Genomic DNA, 26,071 nt, shown 5'->3' with positions numbered 1-26,071 from the left:
AGTTAGAGATGCAGCGTGTGCTAAAACAATTTAATACATGTAATAATAATGTGTGTGGCTCACATGTTATCAAATTAATAATTAGACAGCAAATACTTTACTACCCTTCCGCCTCCCCCCCCCCCCCATTGCTATCACAGTAATAAATGGACAATAAATAGTGAGGCAGACTGCTCTTTTATGAATCTGCTTCTCCAGTCGTGTAGACAGCTCTGCTGTGGACCAGAGGGAACACGCTCAAGTGTGGCAAAGTGGATTTTTCTTTTATGTTATGTTTTTATGTTGATGTGCTGGACATCTGTTGAAAATGTTATTTGAATGAGACATCCTGCCCCATGGACCACTGGTGAATCCCGTATGAATTAATAAAATAACACTGAAAGGAAAGACATAGTTTTGTGTGCGTCCATCATATTGATTAGGACACAGGCAACACTGCCCCGCTGCAGTAAATTCCAGCTCCAAATAATAAACTTACACAATTTATTCAGAATGTTCACTGACAGTAAAATACCAAAATGTGCTAACATTTCTATCCAATCGTTTTCTTTTATGGATTTGTTGTTTTGTTCCATTCTTTCCATAAACAATACTCCGAAAGTTGTCTTAACAGTAGCTTCATTAAATGTGTATTCATTTTTTTATTCCTGCAAAACTAAATCTGGACTATGCTGATATGCTGAAAATTGTAAATAAAATATTTCCATGGCCACATTCTGCACCAAAACATCCACACCGAACACAATAAATGCTTTTGGATTATTTGGAACTGCACTACATTTCTGGCATATTTTATTTCTTGGCATATTCAAATTTTCTGAGCGAAAAAAACAACCTTTTTTTTTTTAGGTCAAATACATACATTCATATGAATTAACAGTGTAATAATCAAACAGTGGTGTTGACCATTGTGACTCCAAATAAATGACAAAGAAACATTTTCATGAAAAATATGAGGCTTCTGGATCATAGAGCACTTGCCCATATATGACCAAATGTTTTTCACACAGGGAGTCATCCTCTGAATTTACAAAGACACTATATAGCAGAAATACATAACTGCCATAAGCAGAAGTGTTCGACATAGCTGCGCCACTAGAATCCTTTTTATTCTGAAAAAGGAAACCTTTCTTTTGATGGTCGGGGCATGTACTGTACATATTTCCATCTGACTCTGTTGACTGTTGCCATGATTGGTTTTCTGGAGAGCATCAGAGTACATCCATCAATCTGCTGCATTATTGCATGCATGGCTCATGTGCCACACCTTTGGAGTATTCTTAGCAATGCACTGATGCAAAAATATACAACATACAAGTATTAGAAATAAATGTTGTGGTCACATTGTTTCTCAATTCTCCTCAGTATTAAAAATGACCAAATAGAGATGTCTAATCCCTTTATTATAGAGCATTTCTGCTGAAACAAATGAACTAAATAACTTGCTGTTTTGTTTTATTTCATCCTCAGCCAAGCATGGTTTAACTAGAAATGTGGACATGAACATACAAAACTTTTAGAGGCTTATCTTTAGTGAGGAACACATCAAAATATTACCTTATTCAGCTGCAGTCTGGTGGAAGCGCTGAGAGCGGCTGATTGATTGACTGATTGATTGATTGATTGATTGATTTATGTATTTCTTGCTGTCTGTCTGTGGTAGTTAAATCCCGACAGGGCTCCATGCTGTGGAGACAACAGCGTTTGAACGCACTTGAATATTTAATATATTTTTTAACATGATTACAGGATCGCGTGCACACGTGCAGCTTAAATAATAACACTACATTACTGGTATATTTATGTGGTTATTTTTATTTATTTTTTTATTATTGGACCGCTCGGGCGAGGTATGAACATGTGAACAACAAAGAGAAAATGAGCTTTAAAAAAGAAATAAAAAGGTTCAGAATAATCGAAGCCGAGAACCGATTCATTATTTATATACTATATATGTATATATATATTTACAGACACAAATAGAAATGTCAGACACTGAAGTGTCTTAGACCAAAACTTCATTTACAAAACGTTCAACAGTTTGGACAGACGGCCAATGAAATATAAAAAGTAGATTCATTGAGAAAAAAAATAAAACGATAAAAAAAGAGTAGCATGGAAAATTTCGTTTGGAATAAAAGTGCAAAAGAACCAGCGTGGTGCGTCTATACAGCGCAAAGAACTCTGGGTTCTTTATAATCATTCCTACATATTTCCCGTCTGAAAATAATAAGCTAATAATAAAATAAATGACATAGGTGTGACATTTCAAAATAAACAAATGTCTAGACTTTTTAGTAATTAGGCTAATAATAATAATAATAATAATAATATGTTAATAATAGTAATAATAATAATAATAATAATATTAATAGCGTGATATATTCTGTGTTTTGTCAGACTAAATTCAGCATAAAGGACAATTGTTAAAAATCAATGGGCCCGCTTTGCATGTTTGAATACATATGAACATAGTATTGTATATTACCCCCCCTTGTTTTAAAACAGTTAGCCAAGCCTATATATACAGTATGTGTGTAATGGGAGGGGGGAGCCAGTGTTATCTACAGAGCATTTACAGTGTGGAAGTCGCTGCTTATGAAACAATGTGCAGCCTACTATAGTAGATGATCCGGGGAACAAATGTCTTCCTCGATATCCACGTCGTCGTCGTCGTTTTCCTCCAGCAGGTACGAGTCCGGCTCCAGGCCGTGTTTCCGCTCCTCCGCGCTCCCGTCGTTCAGCTCGCTGCCGCTGGAGTTGTCCGCGGATGGGTCCTGTTCCCCGGCGGGCTTCCGCTCGTCCTGCGCCTTCCGCAGCTGCTTCTTGTGCTTCATCCGCCGGTTCTGAAACCACGTTTTTACCTGCACGGGGGAATTATAGAAAAACGATCCTAAATATAGGCCTACGCAGTTGATCCCTTATTGGTCTGTAATCTAAAGAAATACCCAAATATATCAATATAAATGAAATCATTTTTTAAATCGAGCGATAGATAGATACTTTATTGATCCCCAAGGGGAAATTTAAGGTCCCAGTATCTTAAAGACATCACACACAACATACACATACATCATAAACAGGATGATGAAATAACAAATCCACATGAATAATATGGACATAAAAGAAAAGATACTGAATAAAAAATCCACATGAATGTACTAAAGGATGTATAAGCATGAGAGGCTTGCAGTGACAGGACAGGGACTGACCCTGGGATTCAGTATGTATGGTGAGGTGCTCAATGAGAGGGGGTGTCATGGTGGTAGTGCAAATAAGTCCAATAGTGTAAGGATAAAGTCTAGAGACCAGCATTAAATATGGACAATATAAGAGAATAATGTAGACATAGTAATACTATATTTTACATGTATTGTTAAGGTTATTTAACTTAAACGACACAGAAAGAGATGCCTCTATATTTGCTACTGAATTTACTTTATATTTAGAATGACCTGTTGTCAGAAATGTCAGCTATTCCCTGAATGTATTTCATTTATGAAGGCTATTATTATTATTATTATTATTATTATTATTATTATTATAGTTTACTTAGAATTACACATACAGTAATTCGTCAGTTGTGAAATAGCCAAATTTATAGCCAAAATGAATTGCTCTTCTATAATATATAAATCTTTACACTTACTGGATGCCTATCGTCGTGCTCTGTGTAATAGCTAGGCCTACATATAAATATTTAAGATTGATCTGTTTTTTATCATTTGTTTGTGGGATCGCCACTCTTCTTTGGGAAATAACCGGACACAATAAACAAAGGAACCACGTTCAGAAAACACGCTTGCTCCCATAGCATCCCTGCACCTCCTGCACTGTGTGTGTGTGTGTGTGTGTGTGTGTGTGTGTGTGTGTGTGTGTGTGTGTGTGTGTGTGTGTGTGTGTGTGTGTGTGTGTGTGTGTGTACCTGTGTCTCGGACAGACTGAGCGCCGTGGCCAGCTCCACTCTCTCCGGTGTGGACAGGTACCGCTGGATTTCGAACCTCTTCTCCAGGCCAGACAGCTGCGAGTCGGAGAAGACCGTCCGGGCCTTCCGGCGTCTGCAGTGCTTCCCCGGTAACTCTGCGTGGTGCTGGAACAAGGTTGGCATCTGCATCCCTACAGGGGAGAGGAACCGGGGATTAGAAAGTCAAACTTTTCAAAAACAACAAAAACACAAACTCTTAATATTTTTGAGAGACTAAGTTCACTGTAACGTAATTAATAAGCGTTTGGTAATTTATAGTTTGGTATTGCTGCTATCAACATGACTTGTTAGTGAAAGCATAGCTTAGTTGAGCCGAATTATTTACAGAATAATCAGAGCAACAATAATTGCCTTTTGTACAACAGTTGGACATAAATTAAGATGCAAATAAGTAGGTCTATAAAATAATATCAATTTATTAGCCCATATTTCAATCCAGTAAAGGTGAACTTTTATATTATTTTATTCCCTGAGTGAAAAAAAGCCCAACTGAATAAGATTCTGGTTATTGTAATTTGCTGCTCAACCATCGGCTAACCTTTCATTCATGCCTGCCAGGCTCTGATGGGATTCATTTCAACGCGTCTAGAACTCCAAATAATGTTATATTCCCATACTCATTAATGTAATATATAGGGTTATGTAAATCCATAGACTCATAAGTGTTGACAAAGACTTTCCAAATATATAGACTCCAGCAGCACTAGTCCTGTACATCTGACAAGTTTTAAAGGCCTCTCCCTGTGCACCTGCGCGTGCTTACCAGAAGTGAAGAAGTACTGGTGATGCTCTGGCTTGTGGAGAGCATGGTGCGGATGTGGCGCCAGTATTGGGGTTGGCATCAGTGGGTATCCATACTCCAGGAGGGGCATCCGGGAGGCCAGGGAGCTGCAGAACGGCGAGGGAAGGACCTCTCTCAGCGGCTTGGGTTTGTGCAATAAGATGTCCTCAATGAAAAACGACGTGGACCTGTGCGTGGGCGCCGCAGACCCGTAGTTCATACTCATGGTGTCAGTTTGGGTTTGTTATTTTCCTGCCTTTAAAAGCTGCATCAGCATCGGCCTCTTCTCCACAAGTCTCCGGGCTTCGAATGAGCCCTGTGTGGGATCAGCGAGGGACACTGCTGCGAGCATTACATATCAGTGGGAGGGCACATTTCCAACAAGCCTTTATTCACACAGATAGCGGATTGGGGAAATTGATTTACGCATCAGCCAATTAGAGCGCTGGATGGGCGGAGGGGAGATGTGAGGGGCCTGTTCTTCCTTCTGATTGGCTGAGACGCGTTCGAAGCTGCATGCTGAAAAAAGCAAACCGAGTCCAGAAACGCAGCGCACCTGTGACCGAATCACAGTTGATTTGAACAGCAACTGAAAATCCATCCCAGAATCCGCACTCGTAGCGGTGCTTCTGTGGTCGCCTAGCAACCACGCTGTTTTGGCCAGGTTCGCGAGCACATGTGCCTTTGTGGAAGAATTATTCTTTATTTTGCCTAAATATAGTTTGTAAAATTATAGTTTCCAAACAAAATTATTATCAAATGTTAATAACTGCAGATCAAAAATAGCCTTTTGGCTAATTCTGGCATTTTGTTTACCCATGCGTTTTATTAATTCGCACTGTCCCCTTTTTAAATAAACTGAATTGAAGTGAATACAGAGGAGATGTCACATCGGGCCTACTTGCTATGTCAATGGGACCTGTACCATGGACCGGCAGTAGGCCTATGTTGCTTATTTAATACATAGCCTAGAAGATTGTGAGCTAAAAAGGCCCTTTGTTGCCGTCGGGCGCTCGCCATGGTGCTGAAACATTCCGTTGATTGGTATGGTGGGAGGCTATATTTCGCTGTTTTACACTTTATAGGAAGGTACGTCTCATTCCCATTTCAAGCCAGTATGCCTGTGGGGACTTCACATATTATATATATTTAATAATAGGCTACATATCCCTGGTTAAAACACTTGAATATCGCGACAGTAGTTTCAAGTTCGTCTTTAGTACATTCAGTGCTGAGTTCAAAGGGACTCTCTCCTTTAAAAAAATAGCTTTTGATATGCGTCGGAGTGGAGAAGAAGTTGGTCAGTTGGCGGTGTTATTCCCTGTAGTATGTAGGACTACTACACTATACACGTGGCTGGTAAAACACACATTTGCGCATTTAAATGTGTAGGCCTACGTCATATAGGCTATATTTAGCCTATTTGTTTGTGTTTCACCTGGTCTAACATTATTATTATGTTATTATTTCTTACGGCATCACTGTGGTATTTCATAATATGTCTGATGTAGCCTAACTTTTTGATTACATTATTATTATTATTATTATTATTATTATTATTATTATTATTATTATTATTATAGCCTTTATTTCTATAATTACTTTATATATATATACTTCATAAATCATCTATGCCGAATAACGATTTACTTTCTTGAAACTTGAACATGCACCCGCATAGTATATTCAATTGTCCGGGAAATTGACTCGGGTAACTTCTGCCCTCTTCCTTCATGCTTGTAGTTTTTGAAAGAAGTGGTGTAGCCTGTGTCACAGGAGGATTTGTTCTGCTACAGGTCTGTCTAGTAATTCCGCCCAAATTGGCTGTAATTGTCGGTATTAAAATCTGGGAGAGTACAAGTGCCGCTCCTGTGCCCATTTGCAAAAGAAAGCGGTGCGCTGTAATTTGTTGATATGGTGTTGTCATCACATTTCCAATCAGGCCGGTTAATGTGAAAGTGTCTTAATGTAGGCAGAATTCACGCTGCAATGCTATTAGGCAATTAAGGAAGATGTTAGAGCGGAAGTTGTAATCCTTGGGCTAGAGGACAGGATTTCCATTTGATCAGATGGAGGGAGAACAAATTAATTACTGGGAATCAGTTGCGCTGGAAAAGTGCTGTTCTCCTGCATTAGTCTGCATAGATTTGTGTTAAATGGACGTGCGCGCTCGAATGCAAATGAGCATAGTTGGAGGGCTGCAAATCAAACACCTTTTGGCATGGCGGGGACAAACGACTCAATAAAACTCCCATCCACGACTAAAATGTGCACAATCTCCTAAAAAGTCATTACACCCTTCCTCTCTGATGATACATATTGTGTCGCTATGTTTCCATCAAGTATTAGTCGGAAAATAAATTCAGGAAACAAGTGACATTATTTAGTTTTGAATTCAAAACTATAAGCCTACATCAAATAATCTCGGTGTTTTCTTTGTTTAATGTAAAGGGGAATGAAGCACCGGAAAAGCAAAGAGCTTTTAAAGACTGGCCGAAGCAGATGGAGGTAACCCCGCTGCACCTGGCTGGGCGACAATCCCTTTCATGGAGCGCGACAGGATAACAAGTTGCTTTTAGGGGGAAATTAGAAAGTAAATGAAACAAATGGCGATGAAATCGTCTTAAGGATCCGTTCTTGAGGCGCGGTTAAGCGGCTTTTTGTGGCCATTTCATTAAGTAAAATGTTGAGCCGGTCAGGCAGTGCGTCACTCCGTTAAGTGGCCCGTTTGGATCCGAGGTTTGCAGCAGTGCACTGGGTAACACTGGCCTTACAGAGTTCTAACACCGACATGTATTTGGGTTACATAAATAATAATCCAAGGAGCCTATCATAGGTCCTATATAATCCTCTGCATCCCTATAGCACTACTATAATATAGAAATGGTTTAAGATAGAAATACTTCCGTTCAGTTTAAAGCTTGCCTATTTAATTCATTTCTTTTTAGCAACCGAATCATCGTGGTTCATGGTATTTTATATATTCAGTATAAGATATTCTTTCAATAGGCTCAATTCCAAAATGTCCATTAAACGCACTTTTTCGACACGATTTAAAACGTTTACTGCGTCATTATGGATGAGTAGGCCTATAGTATATTTTTCATAGGCATATACGTATATGGCATATATGTCTTTTGCTTTTAGGCACAACAGAAAAGTAGCCTACATGACACGACAAAGAACTAGACATCATAATAAACCACTATAAAACACACCTTTCAATGAGATTTTCGTTTGGAATAAAGCATATAGCTCACATCTGAGATTTTGCATATATATGCAGATGTGCGTTAAGTCATAATTGCATATAGTTTTTTTTAATTCGTAATCTGAGTTTTAGGGTGTTGTTTTAATGCAGTATTATAAAACAAAGGGCGGGGCACTCTATACGTCATCATTTGTTTCTCCCTCTCTTGTGTACTGTGTGTTTCTCTCGGTATACGTGTTTACTGCTGTCTGTGTTGTATTTCAAATTGTATTCGATGTCATTTTAAACTGGATGTATGTCTAATGTACTGTATTTTCTAGCCCTCCTTCCCTTTGCCACTTGTCAGGCCGCCAATGCAAATAAGATAAGTTCTTAATGACGTGCCTGTAAAAAAAGTAAAGGTGAAATAAAATTCAAATAAAAACGAAACGTGACATAAAGCCAGCTGGCCTGCCTCTAAAAGCCTTATCAGACAACGCCAAAAGAAACCTGTAACTGTAGAGAAGTAAATCACGCAGACTTCAAGAGAGTGAGTAACACGTGCACGGTGTCTGTGGATGAAAATGAAAAGTCACGTTCTCCCAAATCTTTTTATTGAACCCATTTAATTTCCACAGGTGAGCTCTGCATCCGTGTTAATGGTGCGAATGTACACACAGCCTGGATGCAGCTCTCGCGATCGTAACCCATGGCTCATGTCTGGTGATGGTGCAGGTCTTCTAGTGAGAGTTAGCGCTCCTGGGGCATTCATGCATCCGATAGGCACACAGATAGAATATACCTGCAAAGAAAGAAAGGGTAGGTCGTTGTTATCCATCAGGGAATGTCAATGCCATGCATCTTACAATGACTTCTCTACATTTCCATTAGATAAAAGGAGAAGCAATGTGTGTGATTGCTTATTTATTATTTGTGTTGTTGACAATATGGAAAACGATGTAATTTGTGTCTTTTTAATTCAACAGCACCAGAAAATGGTGATGCATTGCTTTTTTTTTCAGGCCATGTTCAGTGACATTCTGAAAAAAGTTTCCATTCAATTGATTTGTTAATATTCTTTGTATGAGTCTATGGACCAGCTTTGGTTTCATATTGTCACAAACCAAAATAATTTGTAGTGCATACAAAATCTATATATATATATATATATATATATATATATATATATATATATATATATATTTAATACTCTTGAAATACATGTGTATCATGTTGTTGTTGTTACCTATTAGTACCTAGCTATTAGTTATCATATGTGTACTACTTTGTAACTTAGCTGATATTTTCAGTCTCGGGTATTTTCAGCATCTGGATGCTGTTTACCTCTAAACCATTTTCATATTCAGTATAGTGAAAAGCCTGCTAAACAGCAGGTAGTGCACAGCATGCTGGGGGATTCAGAGATGAGCACTTACTACAAGCATCACTTACTGATAATGCCACATCATTGATTCAGCTGCTGGACTATGGGCTGACCCATGTATGCTTCGTCTGTTTTCTGCTAAGCAAGTGAGTTGTTGCATTGTGTAATATTACATATCGACAGCAGTTTCTGTTTTCTTTATTACACATAGTACATGCAGTATGAATACCATTAGCTAGGTAGGCTACTAGTTGTGGCATTGACAACATGTGGAGGTGAATACAATTGTATAGGCTATACAACACTGAATGTTTTAAAAGGTACAACATGATAAAAGTATTTTCAGCCTGTTGCCTGCCATGACTTCATAAAATATGTTCTCCAAGCAGTGATTTCGTCTACACTTGAGTGAGTGCTTCTCCAGGAACTCACTCAAGATTCGAGCTTAAAAAGAAGTTAACATTTAGCAGAAAAGGATCACAGCCAAATGTCACTGACTTTTACACTGAACACTCCATGAGTTGAACCCTGACAGTGGAGGGATGTGATAGCACCACTGTGAAAGAGAGGGAACCTAAGTTTTTTTTTTTTTGGCAGCACCCCCAGACGCAACCTAAACGCACTACCCCCAATCAAAATAAATGGAAATACGTTTCTGCCGCGCCGTCTGACGGCCAACACGGGCTGTGTGAAAGCAGACCAAGGCAGTTTGGTTCGTTGAGTTGCGTGTTTACCTGAAAAAAAGGTGAGCACCACCGACACCCAGCCAATGATATAGGACCAGGAGAACCTCCAGTTTCCATAGCGTTTTCCATAGTAGTTAATAGTCACACCAGTGTACACTGCCATTGCTAGAAAGACTAAAAAGCCTGGGCAGAAAGAGAAGGAACATGTGAAGAAAATGTTTCTGGTAGATTGTAAAAATGCTTTCAGTTAGGAATTTCATTTGTCACCATGGATATCAAATGCAAAGACACTAAACGAACAAAGTACAAACATAAGACAATGGATTTGGAACTTACATGAGATGAAAAACAATATGCCTGCAGCAAAGGTTTTGTCAAACCTGTCGAAGGAGGAGTAATGGATGAAGGCCATAATGCCAATGATGATGCCGATGAAACAGGCCAAGAGAGAGAGGATCATGAGGGCACGGGTGGCGTCTAAGTGGGCTGTGGACAGGGTCAAAGGTCAATTGAAGTCACTGATGGGGGTCAGTGCAAGCCAATAGGGGTGAATGATCTGAGATGTGACCCTGCTCAGACCATGTTAACAAGCCAATTTGATGACGGATGGGAAACATCTTTGAGAAAAAAGTAGATCAACTTTCTAATTTCATCAATGCCAGATAGAAATCCTGAACCCATCAGCCAAATCTTTATTAACAGAAGGGACGGAACACATAACACACTCTAATATAAAGTTAGGTTGTATTTATTACTTTCTGTTTGGGAGGCAGAGGCAATCTTACAAGTTTTCATTTTGTTGTTCTTCTGATGTGTATGTAAGGGGGGGCAACTGTATGGACAGTCAGTACTGTGTTTTATAGTAAATAAAGTATAACCATGTCCAAAACATTACCATAAATATTCTATATTTAATATCAACGTATCACAGCATTGTATTTGTAATTAAACAATAGTACACATTCTGTGTGTAAGTCACGGTGGAATGACAAATATTGCCTCCATGTTCCTAGTATGTGATATGAAGATGTTGTGTGTTTGTCACAAATGTCTCTAACATTAGACTGAAGCGATAAGAGAGACGTTAGCCCATATGGTACTAACTGAAAAATGCAGTCTTGTAATACCACTCATACTTCTCCCACTTCAGTCTAACTATATAGGATAACAAGTTAGCCAAGCGGCACTTCCAAATTCAAATTAGGGATGAAAACATATTGCTATCCAGATGGCACGCTTGTTTGCTAGCATGATGAATGTTTGACATAGTTACCGCCATTACCAAGTAAAGATGAGCTTTACCTCAGCCAGTGAAATGGTTTCTGCCTCTGCAATGGCTCCATCTTTCAGACATGTTTCTAGAGCTAACTCAAAGTTAGTATTTTCCCAGTCATCGACATGAAACCTCCTTTGCAACACTTACCGATGCTCTCGTTGTGTGGGAAGCATTTCCCCGGCTTACAGTAGCGCCACAGGCCCTGGTGCATGTAGTTGCTGGACTGCCGATACTGCATCCAGTAATCGGTTGCTGTGGAAACGATCAGGAGGATGTTCCCCACGCCTGCACAGAACAAACCTCCACCCATAAAGCTGTACATCCTGCACACACACACACACACACACACACACACACACACACACACACACACACACACACACACACACACACACACACACACACACACACACATAGACACATAGAGAGGAACATAAGAGGTCACTCAGCATCAGTGGTCAGCAGCAGGGCCCCTCTCTTGCACGCATGCACGCACACACACACACACACACACACACACACACACACACACACACACACACACACACACACACACACACACTTCAGGGAGAGAGGCTCTAAGTGTCAGTAACTGCGTTGTAATGAACATATTATTTCCAATGGATTGAGCTGCGGGGTCGCCTGTGTGTATATGCTCCACTTTGTTCTCTAGGAGATCAGTCCCTGAAGATGGGCTTTACATACACCCCCACCCCCCAGTGCACACACACATGCGTTCAGCCTCTATCGAGTCTAGCGATGCTTTGATACTTGATACATCTATTGCTCATTGTTCCACCTGAATGCAATATCCTGCAGCCATCCTCTCTGTCGCGTGGAGAGTTGTCATGGATTTCTTTTCGGGGGGAAAGGATGATAGATAGATATATCTTGTTATGTCTGAAAGCTGAACGGGATGCTCGTTGAAGAGCTCTGTGTATTCATTGAAGAGCTCTGTATTTCCGCAGGATCACATTTCCCTCTGAGCAGCCTCTCTGGCAAGTTCCAGCAGCTGTCTTAGTCTAAACCAGAGCACCTTTTGAATCCATTTGATCCCCACCATGTAAATCAAATGAAAATTGTCTCAGAATGTCAATGTTTGTGTGGCCTATATCAAATTCTAATCATTTTATTTAATAATCAGTCAGCAAGTTGGATTTAACATTTTTTTTTAGGAAGTCATTTTCTTCCAAGCCAGGATAAAATCCCTGAAAAAAAACAGTTAAATGATTTTCTTTTCAATTCAGAGAGGGGCCTTGATTGTGACTGGCACTGATCTCGAGGCTGACTGTCTCCTTTCAATCACATCACTCAACCTTTTCCCCAGAATTTCTTCAACTCTCCCTTCAAACATCTTATATTATATAGAAAATTGACCCACCAAGATAAAGAAAATAAGACAATACTTATTATTATATAATAATAATAAGACTAAGAGTGAGGCTTACATTTCTCAATCTGTAGTTATCTGTCAGCCTTCAATCATTTTAAGCCGCTAGAGGAGACTGGGTTTGAATGTCTTTTCATATTTTACACTGCAGTTACACAAACACATAAGGTTTTCATATCTGTACATTTGTAACAAATTGGCTTCAGTGTGAATACATTTTATGGAACCTATGAGACTGTTATATATATATATATATATATATATATATATATATATATATATATATATATATATATATATATATATATATATATATATATATATATATATATTTAAAGACATTTTAAAAGACAAAAAAGTGAGACAGAAACTGATGTGTACATTTTCGGACACAGCAATGTCTAATATTTGCAAAATTCCCCGTGCAGCTGTTAGAGCTCCAGCTGTGTCTCCACATGTGGAAAAAAAAATAGCACACATAAATAAAAACAAACGAAAACACAAAAATGAACACCAAGAGTTGTTGGACAACATTCAATATTAACTTACCTTAATCAACCTCTTTTATGAAGATGTTTATGGAGAAAGGGTTACCTGACAAAACACAAGATCCTCCAATGCCAAGACAGGCAGGTTTCCAGCAGGCTAATAGCACCGGCGCTTGACGCGATGAATAGGGAGAACCTGGGGCTCCAACAAACACAGCGCTGAGACAATAGGCCAGGCCCAACGCTGGCCAATCAGCAACCACCAGTTTTGTGGTTTGGGAATCTGCTGAAAAAACAGAAATGACCAAAGCTTGACAAGCTGAAAGTAATACTGATGACTTCATGGTTTTGATTGAAAGTAGAGGGCTGAACTGGCTTTAGTGGAGGGCAAGCCAGGCGTGAAATCACAGTCTTTGGTTGCTCTGCTTCTGATTTTTGTCTACATTTAAAGGCAAACATCGTCACACTGTTTAGAAAGTCTTAATATGCCTATTGAGTGTTAACATGACTACACTAAATACACTGAGGGGTTTTGTAAATGTGTTCAATTAGATTTTAGTTACATTTTCAGTAAATATTAAGTTATTATTATGTGTGCACAAGTCATTGGGTACACTTGATATTTCATATCAAGTCAAGTTGATATTTCATATCAAGTCCACCAATCCAGGGAAAAACCATTATTCATAATTAGCCTAAAGTTGACTTTAGTCTATAGGAATCACAATGGAGGAGATGCACATGGAGAGAATGGGACACGTTGTTGTTTCTCAAGTTGGAGAAGCAATCTCAAACTTTGACAGCAGATATGAGGATTGTATTCCAGCATATGTCACTTATATTTTATTTGTACAGTGTAAATGCAGTTCTTTGAGCGCAGTGTACATGAGCGGGATATTGCATGTAGATGATTTAAACTGACTAAACCACATGCTCATGTTACACTTTATCTTGTGATTATGTTGCTGGGATTTCAGTGAACATCTCCCAATTTTCAGCAAGACCATTTTGATAAAATACTTTTTTTTAGCACCGTTTCATTTCTATTAGGCCTGATTTTCATTTAAATAATTAAAAATGGTCAAGATCACCCTGTAAGTACCCTGCACTGATCCCAATTGCAATGTTATGTTACATGGCAGTATGGCATTAAATATTGAGCATTGATGAAGATAAAGATGCATTATTTTGCATACTGTAGCTGTGCAGTTGATGAAGTCAACCATCTGAAAAGGCTTCCCTTGTGAATACGACCGACACTTCCTCTGCATGTTTGCATCGCATTAATATGTGGAAGGTTCTGTATAGCAAGTGAGGGTTTGTGCTTTACATTTCAGTCTGTATTTTCCTAAGCTGGGAAAAGTGTGGCACACGTAAAAAGACACTGAAAGGTAAATACAATTCAAGTCATACTGCACAGATTCCTGAGTTCACCTTTAAAAAAAGTATAATGGTGCACTGGTCTACATTTTTGGGGTTTATGTTGTATTTCTAGGAACTAAGAAATTAGGTTGGACACTCCCGTGGAATAAATTTGAATCTAAGATGTTTTAATGTAAAGTGTCTGTGACAGGACTTTGTGCATAAGAACAGAAATACAAGAGCAGTCTGTTAGTGTTCAAACAAATGAGGTTACAGCAACACATGCTCGGTTGGATTGAGGTAATAAACCGCAGACATAAAATAGATAGAAATCTCATGGTGACAGCACGCGTCAGTGGGGTCGTAAAGTGTGTCGCAGCTCGCTGGGAGGAGAGCGGCCCAACGCAGATCGGGAGACGTTCTCCGGAGTGAGAAGGAGGGACCGTTAGACCCCGGGTGGCACGGTGGTTCAGTGGTTAGCACTTCTGTCTCACAGCAAGTTGGCACTGCAGGGCAGGGCCTTTCTGTGTGGAGTTTGCATATTCTCTCCGTGTTAGCGTGGGTTTCCTCCCACCATATAGAAAATTAGCCGTGGTGCATTTACAGAACTGCAGCATGAAAGCACAAAGGAAACAGCCAGCTAACTGCTGGGCGACTTGTTAGTTGGCTAATGTTAGCTTGCTAACTCCGCCGCGCCCCCCACGCCCCTCCTGTCACAGAAAACGAGCCTAACAAAGCTGTTACTCATCTGGCGATAGCAGTGTGCTTTGTGTGGATGAAGCATTTAGTTTGACTCATTTAGTGGCTGGCTCTCCGCCTCGTAACAATACTACTCCGATACAATATCCGATATACCGAAAAACCTTAGCTCCGCAGCTTGACGCAAGTCGGCTTATACAGAAGTTTATACGTTGGAATGGCAATGGTGCACATAAAAATGGCTGCCCTTTCTGACCATTTAGCTAGGTTGATTTAAAAGGGAATGACATTCCTATCCATTTTATTTCTATGGTTTGAACACATTCGCCAAAAAAAGATGTTTATTTGTGGATAGTCACCAAACACTGTGTTTACGGTCATTACTAAATAGAACGTTTTGCGGTAGTTTTGTGGTTTGGTGAGAGAAGAGTGTAGTCAAGTGTAACCATTACAACAGGCAGAATGTTGATATGAGATTCCTGCCGCTGTGAAGGATCACACTGGTAGTTTTTCAATGATGCCTCGGAATTGAGACCATTCATTCTCATTCATGTGATACAATGCTGTAAAATGCAGAAATACTTGAAATGTGTGAAAATTCCACTAGCGCTGAAGGTAAATGGAGCAGGCAGATGTCGGGAAAGCAGCCTTCACCAGTGCAGATCCCCTCACTGTGCTCTGACTTGATGTTTCCTTCATTCTGACCATCATCTGCCTGTTTCCTCCTGTTGTGCCTCTTTTCCATCCGTAGCCAGCCGGGCCTCACACACAAACACACACACACACACACACACACACACACACACACACACACACACACACACACACACACACACACACACACACACACACACACACACACACACCAACCCAAAAGATGAAAGGAGAAGAGTAGCTCCATTACCTGCATTACAGCAAGTTGCTCAGACCAATTGACAACAACAAAATGCCCCAGAAAAAGCATTTTTTCCCCCCCCGACATTTGAGTGCTGTACTTACATCTAACTTCATTTTTATAGACCACAGGCTATTTTCTTCCATCTGGAGTGTGGCAGCCAGGAGGGCATTTGATATCCTCCCATGCACCATCATCAAAGTGGACAATATGCCTCTGTGACAGAAGAGCAAATCCATGTTTTCTTGAATCCATCTAGCTTTTGAGAGATTAATTTTGTTATGGAAAGTCTACATTTATGGGGTATCATCAGTGGTAAAGAGCTCGTGCAGCACTTTGGAAGGTAATGTGACATGAGTAATTACAAAGAGTGTGTGGCTGGCATGCCCACATTGTTGTGGTAAAGTCACTAAGCTTGCACACAGAAATGAAATCCTCCGGCACATGTGCACCTGCTGTCCGAGCTAGATGATCCACACGCTCTCACGTCATTCCTTGTCTTCATATTGTAAGATGGTTTAAAGTACTGTCTCATTGAGAAAGTAATCACTTGATTTTATAGTTACTGGATTACAGGCTTTACGGGCTGAGGAAATTCTAACCACGCTTAGTTTGTTATGGTGGCTGGAGGCTGAAAGAGAGACATTTCAACGATAGCAATGTCTCTGTCAGCCTGCAGGTTTGCCTAAACCGTGGGGGAAAGTATTTACTCAAGTACAATTTTGAGGTCCTTTACTAGTGTTTCCAATTCATGCTGCTAATATTGTACTTTTTATTCCATCACCTTTATCCGACTGCTGGTTTACTTTGATTTGACACACTAAACATATTATAAACTTATACATCATAAAGGGGAGACACTACAGGCAAAAACGTCATGTTTTCATGCACTGGTCAATTTTACTAGTGGACTGGACTAGTGGAAAATACACATTTAGGTGTTTATTTTACTACTGTGTCTTTTTCTGGCTTGTAGATTATTTTTTAACAGAACATTTCAGAAAACTTGTAATGCAAAAGAAAATATTATCTTAATGTAAGAAATTAACTGGGGAAGATTCATGGTGATATCTGTTAGTTCAAATATTACCTTATCCACCTGTAATATACTGTAGATGAAAGGCCCTACCTACCCACTCAGGGGTTTCCGTTATTATGCCTGCTCATAACTGCTGTGCAAAGCTATATTATGGTGGTATTAACAAAATATGACTATATATTCATATAGAATCATGTCACAACATTGCCTGGCCTTTCAGTTTATAGTAATCACTGGGATTTGGGTTTCTTAATGATTCATTTTTCTAATAATTGCAAACATTCAGCATCATTTCTTAAAAACGGTGTCCACAGACACATGCATAACATATCTTCAGATTCATGGCAATACAAACACATGACTGCGGTCTCCTTTATTATTTGTCAAGACTGTTTTATTCATATAATAATATTTGATAATATCTCTATTTTCAAACTTTGTGTATAAAATAAAATAACAGCTGAGTAAATGAAAATGTCCTATAGTCACATGACAAGCCTGCATTGCGAGCTCATCATCACATGAATGTTTGGCTCTTTCTTTGAGTCCAATCCTGGAATCCTCGATTTTCTCCCCTCTAATTTCTGTTTTTATTTCTTTTACTACTTACCTCTATCACTTATCAGTATCTTACATGTCTCTACATTCAGTTATATGCCCCACTCCATTTCCCTTCACACAGTATACGGCTGCTGCTAAATAGACCCCACTAACAGATCCTCTCCTATCAATCAGAAGCTTCGATCCATCTTCCTGCTAATGGAACAAGGGACTGAGCATCAGATGACCTTTTCATTATGGAAAAAAATGTCCATTTGTCCAATTATAACAACAACAAAGCTGTTCGACAGGAAAACAGCCTATAGAACATGTAGGAATAGAGGTGTGAAGGTGACGGAAATGAGCCAAAAAAGTGTGACATGCTGGTACTTTCCAGCTGAGCTGTTTACAAGGCACAAGGCCACAAAAACCTATAATGGCCTCTGAGAGTTATCGACATTAGGGGGCAAAATGCTTCTAAATCTTTACGTTACAGCCACACTTTGCCTAAATACTTAAATCAACTCCTCCGAATTGAATTTTCAAGCCTTCAAATGGCTAATTTGTGCAGCAAGTGCTTTCAGCGTTTTCTCAGCAAATGAACGGTGGCTCTAATCATAAGAGCATGTGGCTGGCGTTGCCTCTCCACACCCACCCATGAGACAGCTGCGTGGACGGGGAGAGAAACATTTCCACTTAACCACTTAAATGAATATATCAAGAAACTAATTTGCCGTTTTAATTGCGTGATTTAGAAGACGCTACTTCACTTGCCCCTCTTCCATCTTGGTTGATTTCCAATGTGAGCACACATTAGATTGATCTATGAAAGACTGCAGAAATCACAACACTTAAGTCTTTTCATTTCCCCTCCCTAATTAAATAATTGAAATTCCTGTCAGCGTCTGCACTTAAGCCACACACAGACATTGCAGGCATGCTGCGGCGCTGAATGAATCATGAAAGGCTTGTTTTTATCATTTCTTGTTTGTAGCCTGTTCTTTTCTTCGCCCTCTACCTTTTTCGTTTTTGTCTTCCGAGAGCTACGGATTCATTCCATCTGTCAAGCCCAGAAATAGATCAGTACATCCATTTAGTTGAGATTTGCCCGTCCCATTAAGTGATTGCTTGCAGAAATGGCAGGGGACATTTCTTCTGATACATTCCCTGAAACAGCGCTGGCAGACATTAAGGACACATTATTGAGTCCCATTTTCTCCCAGCCACAAGGATATCCATTAGAGTGGCACACAGCCCTAAATTTTTCCATTTTCTCCCTCACCAAACTTGACTTCACACATTATTTCTGCCTCTGTTTTGTAATTTGCAGCCACAAATTATATCAGGGAAAAGCCATCTCGTAGCATGTGGCTCCTCTTCCCAGGGCTATTTGCCAAGACTTGATTCTGAAGTGTCAAAATGGGCCCATCGTTACGGCTAATCATGACTGACAGCAGGGTGCTTTAAAGTCCATACAAGTTGGCCCACACAGGAAACTTTTTGTGTCAGACCTGTGCATTTAGTTTTAATTCCTGTGCACAAAGAGTGAAACGCTGTCTTGCTTCCTGATGCTTTCTGATACTCTCTCGTATCAAATGTGGATCCAAATATTACTCAAGAGGAGGGTCACATTTAGGCCTTTACGCTTTATAAACACAATGTAAAGATGAACATTTTTAAGAAAAATAATTAAAAAAAAGGAAGAAAAACACATCTACATTCCTGGTAACTAGACCTCAGTCAGTGCATGTGAATGTGCTCCAATCTCTCACACTGAGCCTCCGGCCTGTTTGGCTCTAGGGTTTAAAATACAGGTTGGAGATTTGGTTTTTTGAACATTCTGTGACCCCAGTGTCCTCAGTCTGATATATAAGTGTTGTTGGAAAAACATGTCATTAAGAAATAAAAACAGACTGTTGGAAAAGGGTCCTATTATAATTTTAACCTTTCATAATAATGAATTATTTTACTTATGATTGCTATATTTAGACATTTTTAACAATGTATGCATGTGACTATTTATTTCATAATTGTTCATTTAATAATATAGTTACCTAATAAAATATATAAAATATTTAAAATATTTATATAAATATATAAAATATATAAAATATTTTATATATAAATATTATAAATAACAAGGTCACATCAGACACAGCCATCTTCTAACCGTAAACAAACTGGGAACTATATTCTCAGAAAGACTTGCTGCAAAGCATATCACTCCGCCCAAGTAGCAGAAGTAGCAATGCTTTGCCTTCTGAGAATATAGTTCCCAGTTTGTTTACGGTTAGAAGATGGCTGTGTGTCATGTGACCTTGTTATTTATACACACTGTGACTGTACAAATCACAACGTGTAAACAGGAACATGTTGGTGTTATTTTGTCACTTATTGGGAGCAGTAGGCTAGATGGAACCAGTTACCTCCAGGATCTGTGCTAAGCTAGATATAGCCAGTTACCTCCAGGATCTGTGCTAAGCTAGGCTAGATGGAGCCGGTTACCTCCAGGATCTGTGTTAAGCTAGGCTAGATGGAGCCGGTTACCTCCAGGATCTGTGCTAAGCTAGGCTAGATGGAGCCAGTTACCTCCAGGATCTGTGTTAAGCTAGGCTAGATGGAGCCGGTTACCTCCAGGATCTGTGTTAAGCTAGGCTAGATGGAGCCGGTTACCTCCAGGATCTGTGTTAAGCTAGGCTAGATGGAGCCGGTTACCTCCAGGATCTGTGCTAAGCTAGGCTAGTGGTGGGGGCGTCAGACAGAGTTACAACACGCACGGAGATGAGAAGGGTATGTATGGACTTATCTAACTCTGGGGGGTACGGTGAATAAGCTAAAGTCCCAATAAGTCGGCGTATTCCTTTAACCGTTGTGGCATGTCATACACATCTCTCTTCCCCATATTTTCTGTTTGCATTTCTACTACTCAAATAAAAGCATAAGTGGCAATAAAAAAAAATAAAAAAACAGAAATAAAATGTTTTCCTCAGTCCATCACATTATGTTCTAACATTCAGCCTTTCAACTATTAACACCCAGCAGGAAGATACTTCTTGCACAGTTATTGCACTCCAGAAAGTCTTATGGACAGGCGGGTTGGATCCTAAACCCCCCAAATGCCCTCAATAACCCTGAACAATACATTTAATTCATGAACCGAAGGACCAAAACATCATGAAGAAAGCGATAGACAGTAAGAGGGAGGGACCACGTGCTGCATTCATGTGGTGTCAGAATAATCAGACAAGTGATTTCCCGACTGGGAATATTCACACTGCATAGACATTGTGTGCTAGGGCATGCATTGGTGGAGGTCTGTGCTCTCCCAGTGCCCTGCTAGTGTCTGCTGTTTATGGTGTATTTAATCTCAACAAAGCTGCAATTCACACGTCACAGTTCAGTGTTTATTATGTTTGATTGCATCCAAAGCAATCACGTTGTGAAGTGAGTTTATATGTTTAGCACTAAGACAGTTTAATCTATGATAATATCATGATAATAGTGTTTACAGTGATCTTTATATTTACATATACATATATATCACCGTAAATAAATGATATACCATTGTTTCACTGTCTGCAACAAAAAGCAACATTTGTCATTCTGCTGTGTGGAAGAGTATCTCAACTCCTTCAAGGGCTGCTCAACTTGTTAGAGGAAATCTAAACTTCACCGAAATATATCTTCAAATTCTCCGTCCATCTGCGTTTGTCATTCCCTACAGCCATTTCAATCTTCTTTGGATTCCTCACAGCAGGTTATAGTTACCTTAAATTGAAGATAAAAATGTCCCAGTCTTTCTATTTCCCATGGATTTGACTTGAGTTAGCATGGCGCCCTCTTTGCCCTCACTCCAATCAACTCGAGTGTATTTCCCCAGACTTATTTTGAAAAACATGTCATTATGTGACTGCATACTAGGGCTTTTGTCCCGATTCCATTCTTTCCCGATACATAGGTGCCGATTGGATTTGTATTGCGGTTTTCCTTTATTGCGATTCTAGAAGTATTGTGATTCGATAGTATTGAGCATTGCGATTTTCTTTTCCTTCTTTAACAAAAACAAAAGTTGAATAATGCACTTCTAGAGACAATATATCATGAGACATTTCTAAAAACTAATTGTTTTCTAAAAAATAGAATGCACATCACATGTCAGTCAGTCAGTCTGACATTTATTTAATTTGAAAGAAGAACATAACATGTGTTTTCTGCTTTTTCTGCTTTTGGCTTTGTTTAGCTGGAAATGGATATGATGTAGTCGCCGTCAGCAGGACCGTAGGAACAGAACATATTTAGGTCAATTATTGGTAAAAACAATAAATACAAAAATATCAATTATAGGGAATACAATCGATTCTAAAAATCATTGCAAAAATGTATACGCATTAGCAAAATGATGTCCACTTGTTCATGACCTCATTGCAACTCCAAGGTATTGTGCTATGACTTATCATAGCACAATACCCTGGAGTTGCAATAGCCTGTAGAAAAAATACTTTCAAGACCAGATCCACCAACAAACAGGTCAAGCCTTTTCCCAGTGTTGGGGAGAACACAGTGCCAGAGGCGTCAGAAGGCAGCTCAAAGGCCACAGCAGCCCCCTGCTGGGCTGACATTCTCATCGTGCCTTGGCCATTAATTCTGTCATTGTTGCTGCCCGGGCCTCCTGGAGTCCTATCAAAGACTCAATAACCACTGCTTAACCAAAGTCCATTGCCAATTCCCCCCATCTCTCTCTCTCCGCTCTCTCTGTCACTCGCTCTGCTCTAAATCGTCTGACAGCATGCGGGTGCGCAGAGCAACTGGCTTTCACTTCGACATGGCTGGGTTGAAAAGGCCATTATTACCCTGTAATTGTGGGAGTCAAACCCAATTAAGCAAATCTGTATGGGGGCAGATGCTGCTTCCCTTCCCCACCCACCCCCATACATACACACACACACACGCACACACGCACGCACACACACACACACACACGCACACACACACACACACACACACACACACACACACACACACACACACACACACACACACACTTCACACTTCGTTTACCCTTTTCACGTGCTTGCTGTCACTTCACTTAGGCTGACTTGATCTCTGATACAGGCTGAACAACAGGCTGAACAAGCGGCGGCTCGGCCCCCCGGCCAGGAGGGACATGTTGCTAATTGAGTTCTTGCTGGTCATTTGCTCCTTCCAAGTGAGCAAGAAGAAAAACAGAAAACTGCTGCCTCATCTGCTAAGGCCATGGAAAGAAGAAGTGAAATGCCACTCCTGTCGGCAGAAAGCGAAGGAAAAAGAGGCGAGCAAAAGCCATTTAATCCACAGGGAAGGCGGTGAGAAAAGACAGGCTTAGGCCCGTTGGCCTGCTCCAGCAGGGAACCCCGCAGCAGCCAGGGACTCAGGCTCCGAGTGCAAGCGCTCCCATTCAATCAGCACGCCACCCCCTGAGTCCAACACTTCCTGTCTCTGGGAGGGTTGCCTCGGAAATTAGGAGAGTAGAGCTAAGGCAATGTTCACGCTTACATGGGTAAAACTGAAAATGCATCTTATTCTCTGTACTCTTTGTGGCCCACTAGGCAGGTGTGAGATGTAGCATTTCAAAAGAATTTGAAAAGTGGATGGCTGGTCTCTGGTTATAGTGTGGTTATAAATGGCTAAACAAACCGGGAATATGGGCAGTGATTCAGAGGTCTGGCAACGCACAGTTAGTGAAGCATTTTTAATCAAGGCCAAACAAAGGAAAGAGTGATGGCAGATGATGAAACTTCAAAAACAAGTGTAAATCCAAAGAAAAAGAAAGAAATGTGACATTCAGATGAAGGCACACAGTTTGGATCTCTAAAAATTTGATCCAAAAACACAAATGACCACTTATAGCCATAGGTGCCGCCAAAAAGAACAAAACAGAGATCTTTAAGATTGTAACTTTAAAGCAGCAATGAAGCAATGTGTCATTAAAATTCACTACTTTTAATGGTTTAAAAATGTGAAGTCACATGCATGAGTTGTGTAAAATGTATAAATGAAGCAATAATTTGTGAAGTGAGTAATTATTATGAAAGGTTATTCGTCAGTCATCGCAAGTAATCCTTCTTATTTCTCTTTCATGATGACATTATTCCTAATAACACTTTTAGTTCATGCCACTTCATATTTCATAATTTCGCATTTCATAACGTCACAGGTTCATGACAGTAGTCACTGCCCTCTCAACCAAGCACATGACCCTGCCTCTTACAGTTCTTTTTGATTGCTAGATGACAGTGGGCACAACTGGAGTAACATGTGCAAAACTCTAACTCCAGTCTGCACAGCAGCAGTTCATGTGGACCAATCTCTAGTTCGTTTTTCATAGCCTGAACACAGTTTTCAGAACTCTACACACTTATCCCATGACTTTAACCACAGCCTGCACAACACTGTGGCAGCACAGCACTTTGTTCAAATGCTAACAAACTGCTGTCAATACTGTTAACCACACATTCAAAACAGAATAGATATCAGTCTGGTGCCTATCAAACACTGCTGATTACAATTTTAGCTGAAAGCCTAAGCAGGTGTCTTGTTTTAGACTAGTTAGTGAACATATATGGTATTTATATAGAGAAAGCTCAGAAAGCCTTTTTTTTTTGTATACAAACACCACATAAGAATGAAACAATTATACACTGTACCGTTTGAGAGAAACAGGTACAGTTTTTCCCCTCAATCGATTTGGTACATTCCTCCAAACTCAGGTAACAGCTCTCAAAACAGTTAACACAGTGATCTGTACACTTTGTAATTGCCCTAAACAGATAGTAAATTCTCCTTAATTTCATACAAATTACAAATCAAAAGCATCATTTTCTCAAAACACTGTGCACAAAATTCCCTAATGTTATCACAGCAGTTCATATATATCCAACCAAATCTTTAATATATCAGGAAAAACATTTGCAGCTTTTTCATTGGTCTTCACAAAGATCACAAGCATTTTTGTACCATTTTCAAACCACAACAAACAAAACTCTGAATTGTGAAATAGTCAGTTGCACACCTTATGTCCTCAATTAACCCCAAATAGATATCTGATGAGTTAGTAATCCACTCAACACAGAAAAAGCCAATTTCCTTATTGTTCACACAGCTGTCTTAATTACAACTACAAAAGGGGAAGAGAAAAATAACAAAGAAGACGAATGAGCAGTGGAAAAGGAAGAGGTGTAAGAGTGAGAGGTGGTGGACAGGGTAAAGGAAGAGGAGATGGAGAAAGAGCAGGAAGAGCTGAAGATGTAGGAGAAGGAGCAAGAAGAGCTGAAGATGTAGGAAGAGGAGAAGATAGAGGAGTAGAGGGAGAAGAGCTGGATAGATTGGAGGGCAATGGTATAGTGGAAAGAGAGAGTATATATAAAATATAAGAACAGATGGACAGAGAGGAAGAGGAGGGCAAGGTGTAAGAGGAGGGAGGAGAGGTAGAAGGATAGGGTACACACGTGTTTCAAATGAAATCAGAGCCACACTTATTGACCATGTCATAAATCATGGTCTCTCACTGAGAGAAGCTGGGCAGAGAGTTCAGCCCAATATAAACAGATCCACAGTGGCTTCAATTATCCACACATTTCAGAGGGAAAACCAGTCAGTAACTATATCATTCTACTTCTACAATGAGAGTCCATGTAGTCTTGTTTGACATAGGTCTAGATTTCTACAGTAAATGTTCCTGCTTGTCCAAACATTTTTCAGAATTGAAGTTAGAGAACATTCAGGTGGATGAACAAGACTTCTTTCAATTGAACAAGACCATGCCATTGTTGACATGGTGGTCCAGAACAACACCCTCCACCTCAAAGAAATTCAGCAAAGGATAACATAGGACAATCAACTGTTCCACAATATCCACCAATGCAGTCTCTCCACAATTGATCGTGTTCTAAGGAGAAATGCAATCCGAATGAAACAAGTATACAAAGTGCCCTTTGAGAGGAACTCCATTAGAGTGAAGGAGTTGCGATTCCAGTTTGTTCAAGTATTTGCAACACAATTACTGCATTTTTACTGTCAACACAAAGATATATTTTTCCTGAATTTTAAGTATGTGTCCATAAACTATTCCATGCTACTGTAAGTGAAAATATTTAGGCATATTTATGTATACTGCTGCTTCAAAGTGTGAACTCAAACTTCAGCAACAGTTTCACAGTAGTATTGACTGCAATCAATGCCATTACTGTAAAACACTAACTTACTGTATTGTACCTTGTGTTCTTTTTACTCTAGAGAATCTTGGAGTTGGATATCAGTACAACTCATTATGAGTACCTGTATATTGATGAAGCAGGCTTCAATCTTCACAAAAAAAAGG

The 26,071-nt window shown here is 39.7% G+C and overlaps 2 protein-coding genes across 2 annotated transcripts; both read right to left on the bottom strand.

Annotated features, from left to right (window-relative positions):
- Positions 1-2,618: 2,618 nt before the first annotated feature.
- On the bottom strand, positions 2,619-4,992 carry bsx (brain-specific homeobox). The gene is made up of 3 exons (XM_078265287.1): positions 4,749-4,992; positions 3,926-4,116; positions 2,619-2,864 (listed from the first exon to the last, which is right to left on the bottom strand). The coding sequence occupies exons 1-3, from the start codon at positions 4,990-4,992 to the stop codon at positions 2,619-2,621; spliced, it is 681 nt and encodes a 226-aa protein (XP_078121413.1).
- Positions 4,993-8,696: 3,704 nt separating this feature from the next.
- Positions 8,697-11,624, bottom strand: lim2.1 (lens intrinsic membrane protein 2.1). Its single transcript, XM_078266427.1, has 4 exons — positions 11,450-11,624; positions 10,363-10,512; positions 10,075-10,209; positions 8,697-8,758 (listed from the first exon to the last, which is right to left on the bottom strand). Exons 1-4 carry the CDS (start codon positions 11,622-11,624, stop codon positions 8,697-8,699), a joined length of 522 nt encoding a protein of 173 aa, XP_078122553.1.
- Between the last annotated feature and the right edge of the window lie 14,447 nt (positions 11,625-26,071).

The sequence above is a fragment of the Sander vitreus genome, chromosome 13, assembly GCF_031162955.1.
Source record: "Sander vitreus isolate 19-12246 chromosome 13, sanVit1, whole genome shotgun sequence".
Taxonomy (NCBI): domain Eukaryota; kingdom Metazoa; phylum Chordata; class Actinopteri; order Perciformes; family Percidae; genus Sander; species Sander vitreus.
This window is presented reverse-complemented; position numbering and strand designations above follow the sequence as displayed.

Bases quoted from the DNA above. Each gene is read 5' to 3' on its own strand.
- bsx (XM_078265287.1), bottom strand. From the start codon at position 4,992: ATGAGTATGAACTACGGGTCTGCGGCGCCCACGCACAGGTCCACGTCG. The intron at 4,117-4,748 runs GTAAGCACGCGC...TCTCCCCTGTAG, and splicing joins CCAGTACTTCTTCACTTCTG to GGATGCAGATGCCAACCTTG. The intron at 2,865-3,925 runs GTACACACACAC...TCCCCCGTGCAG, and splicing joins TCAGTCTGTCCGAGACACAG to GTAAAAACGTGGTTTCAGAA.
- lim2.1 (XM_078266427.1), bottom strand. From the start codon at position 11,624: ATGTACAGCTTTATGGGTGGAGGTTTGTTCTGTGCAGGCGTGGGGAAC. The intron at 10,210-10,362 runs GTAAGTTCCAAA...CTTTCTGCCCAG, and splicing joins CATATTGTTTTTCATCTCAT to GCTTTTTAGTCTTTCTAGCA. The intron at 8,759-10,074 runs GTAAACACGCAA...CTTTCTTTGCAG, and splicing joins GGTGCTCACCTTTTTTTCAG to GTATATTCTATCTGTGTGCC.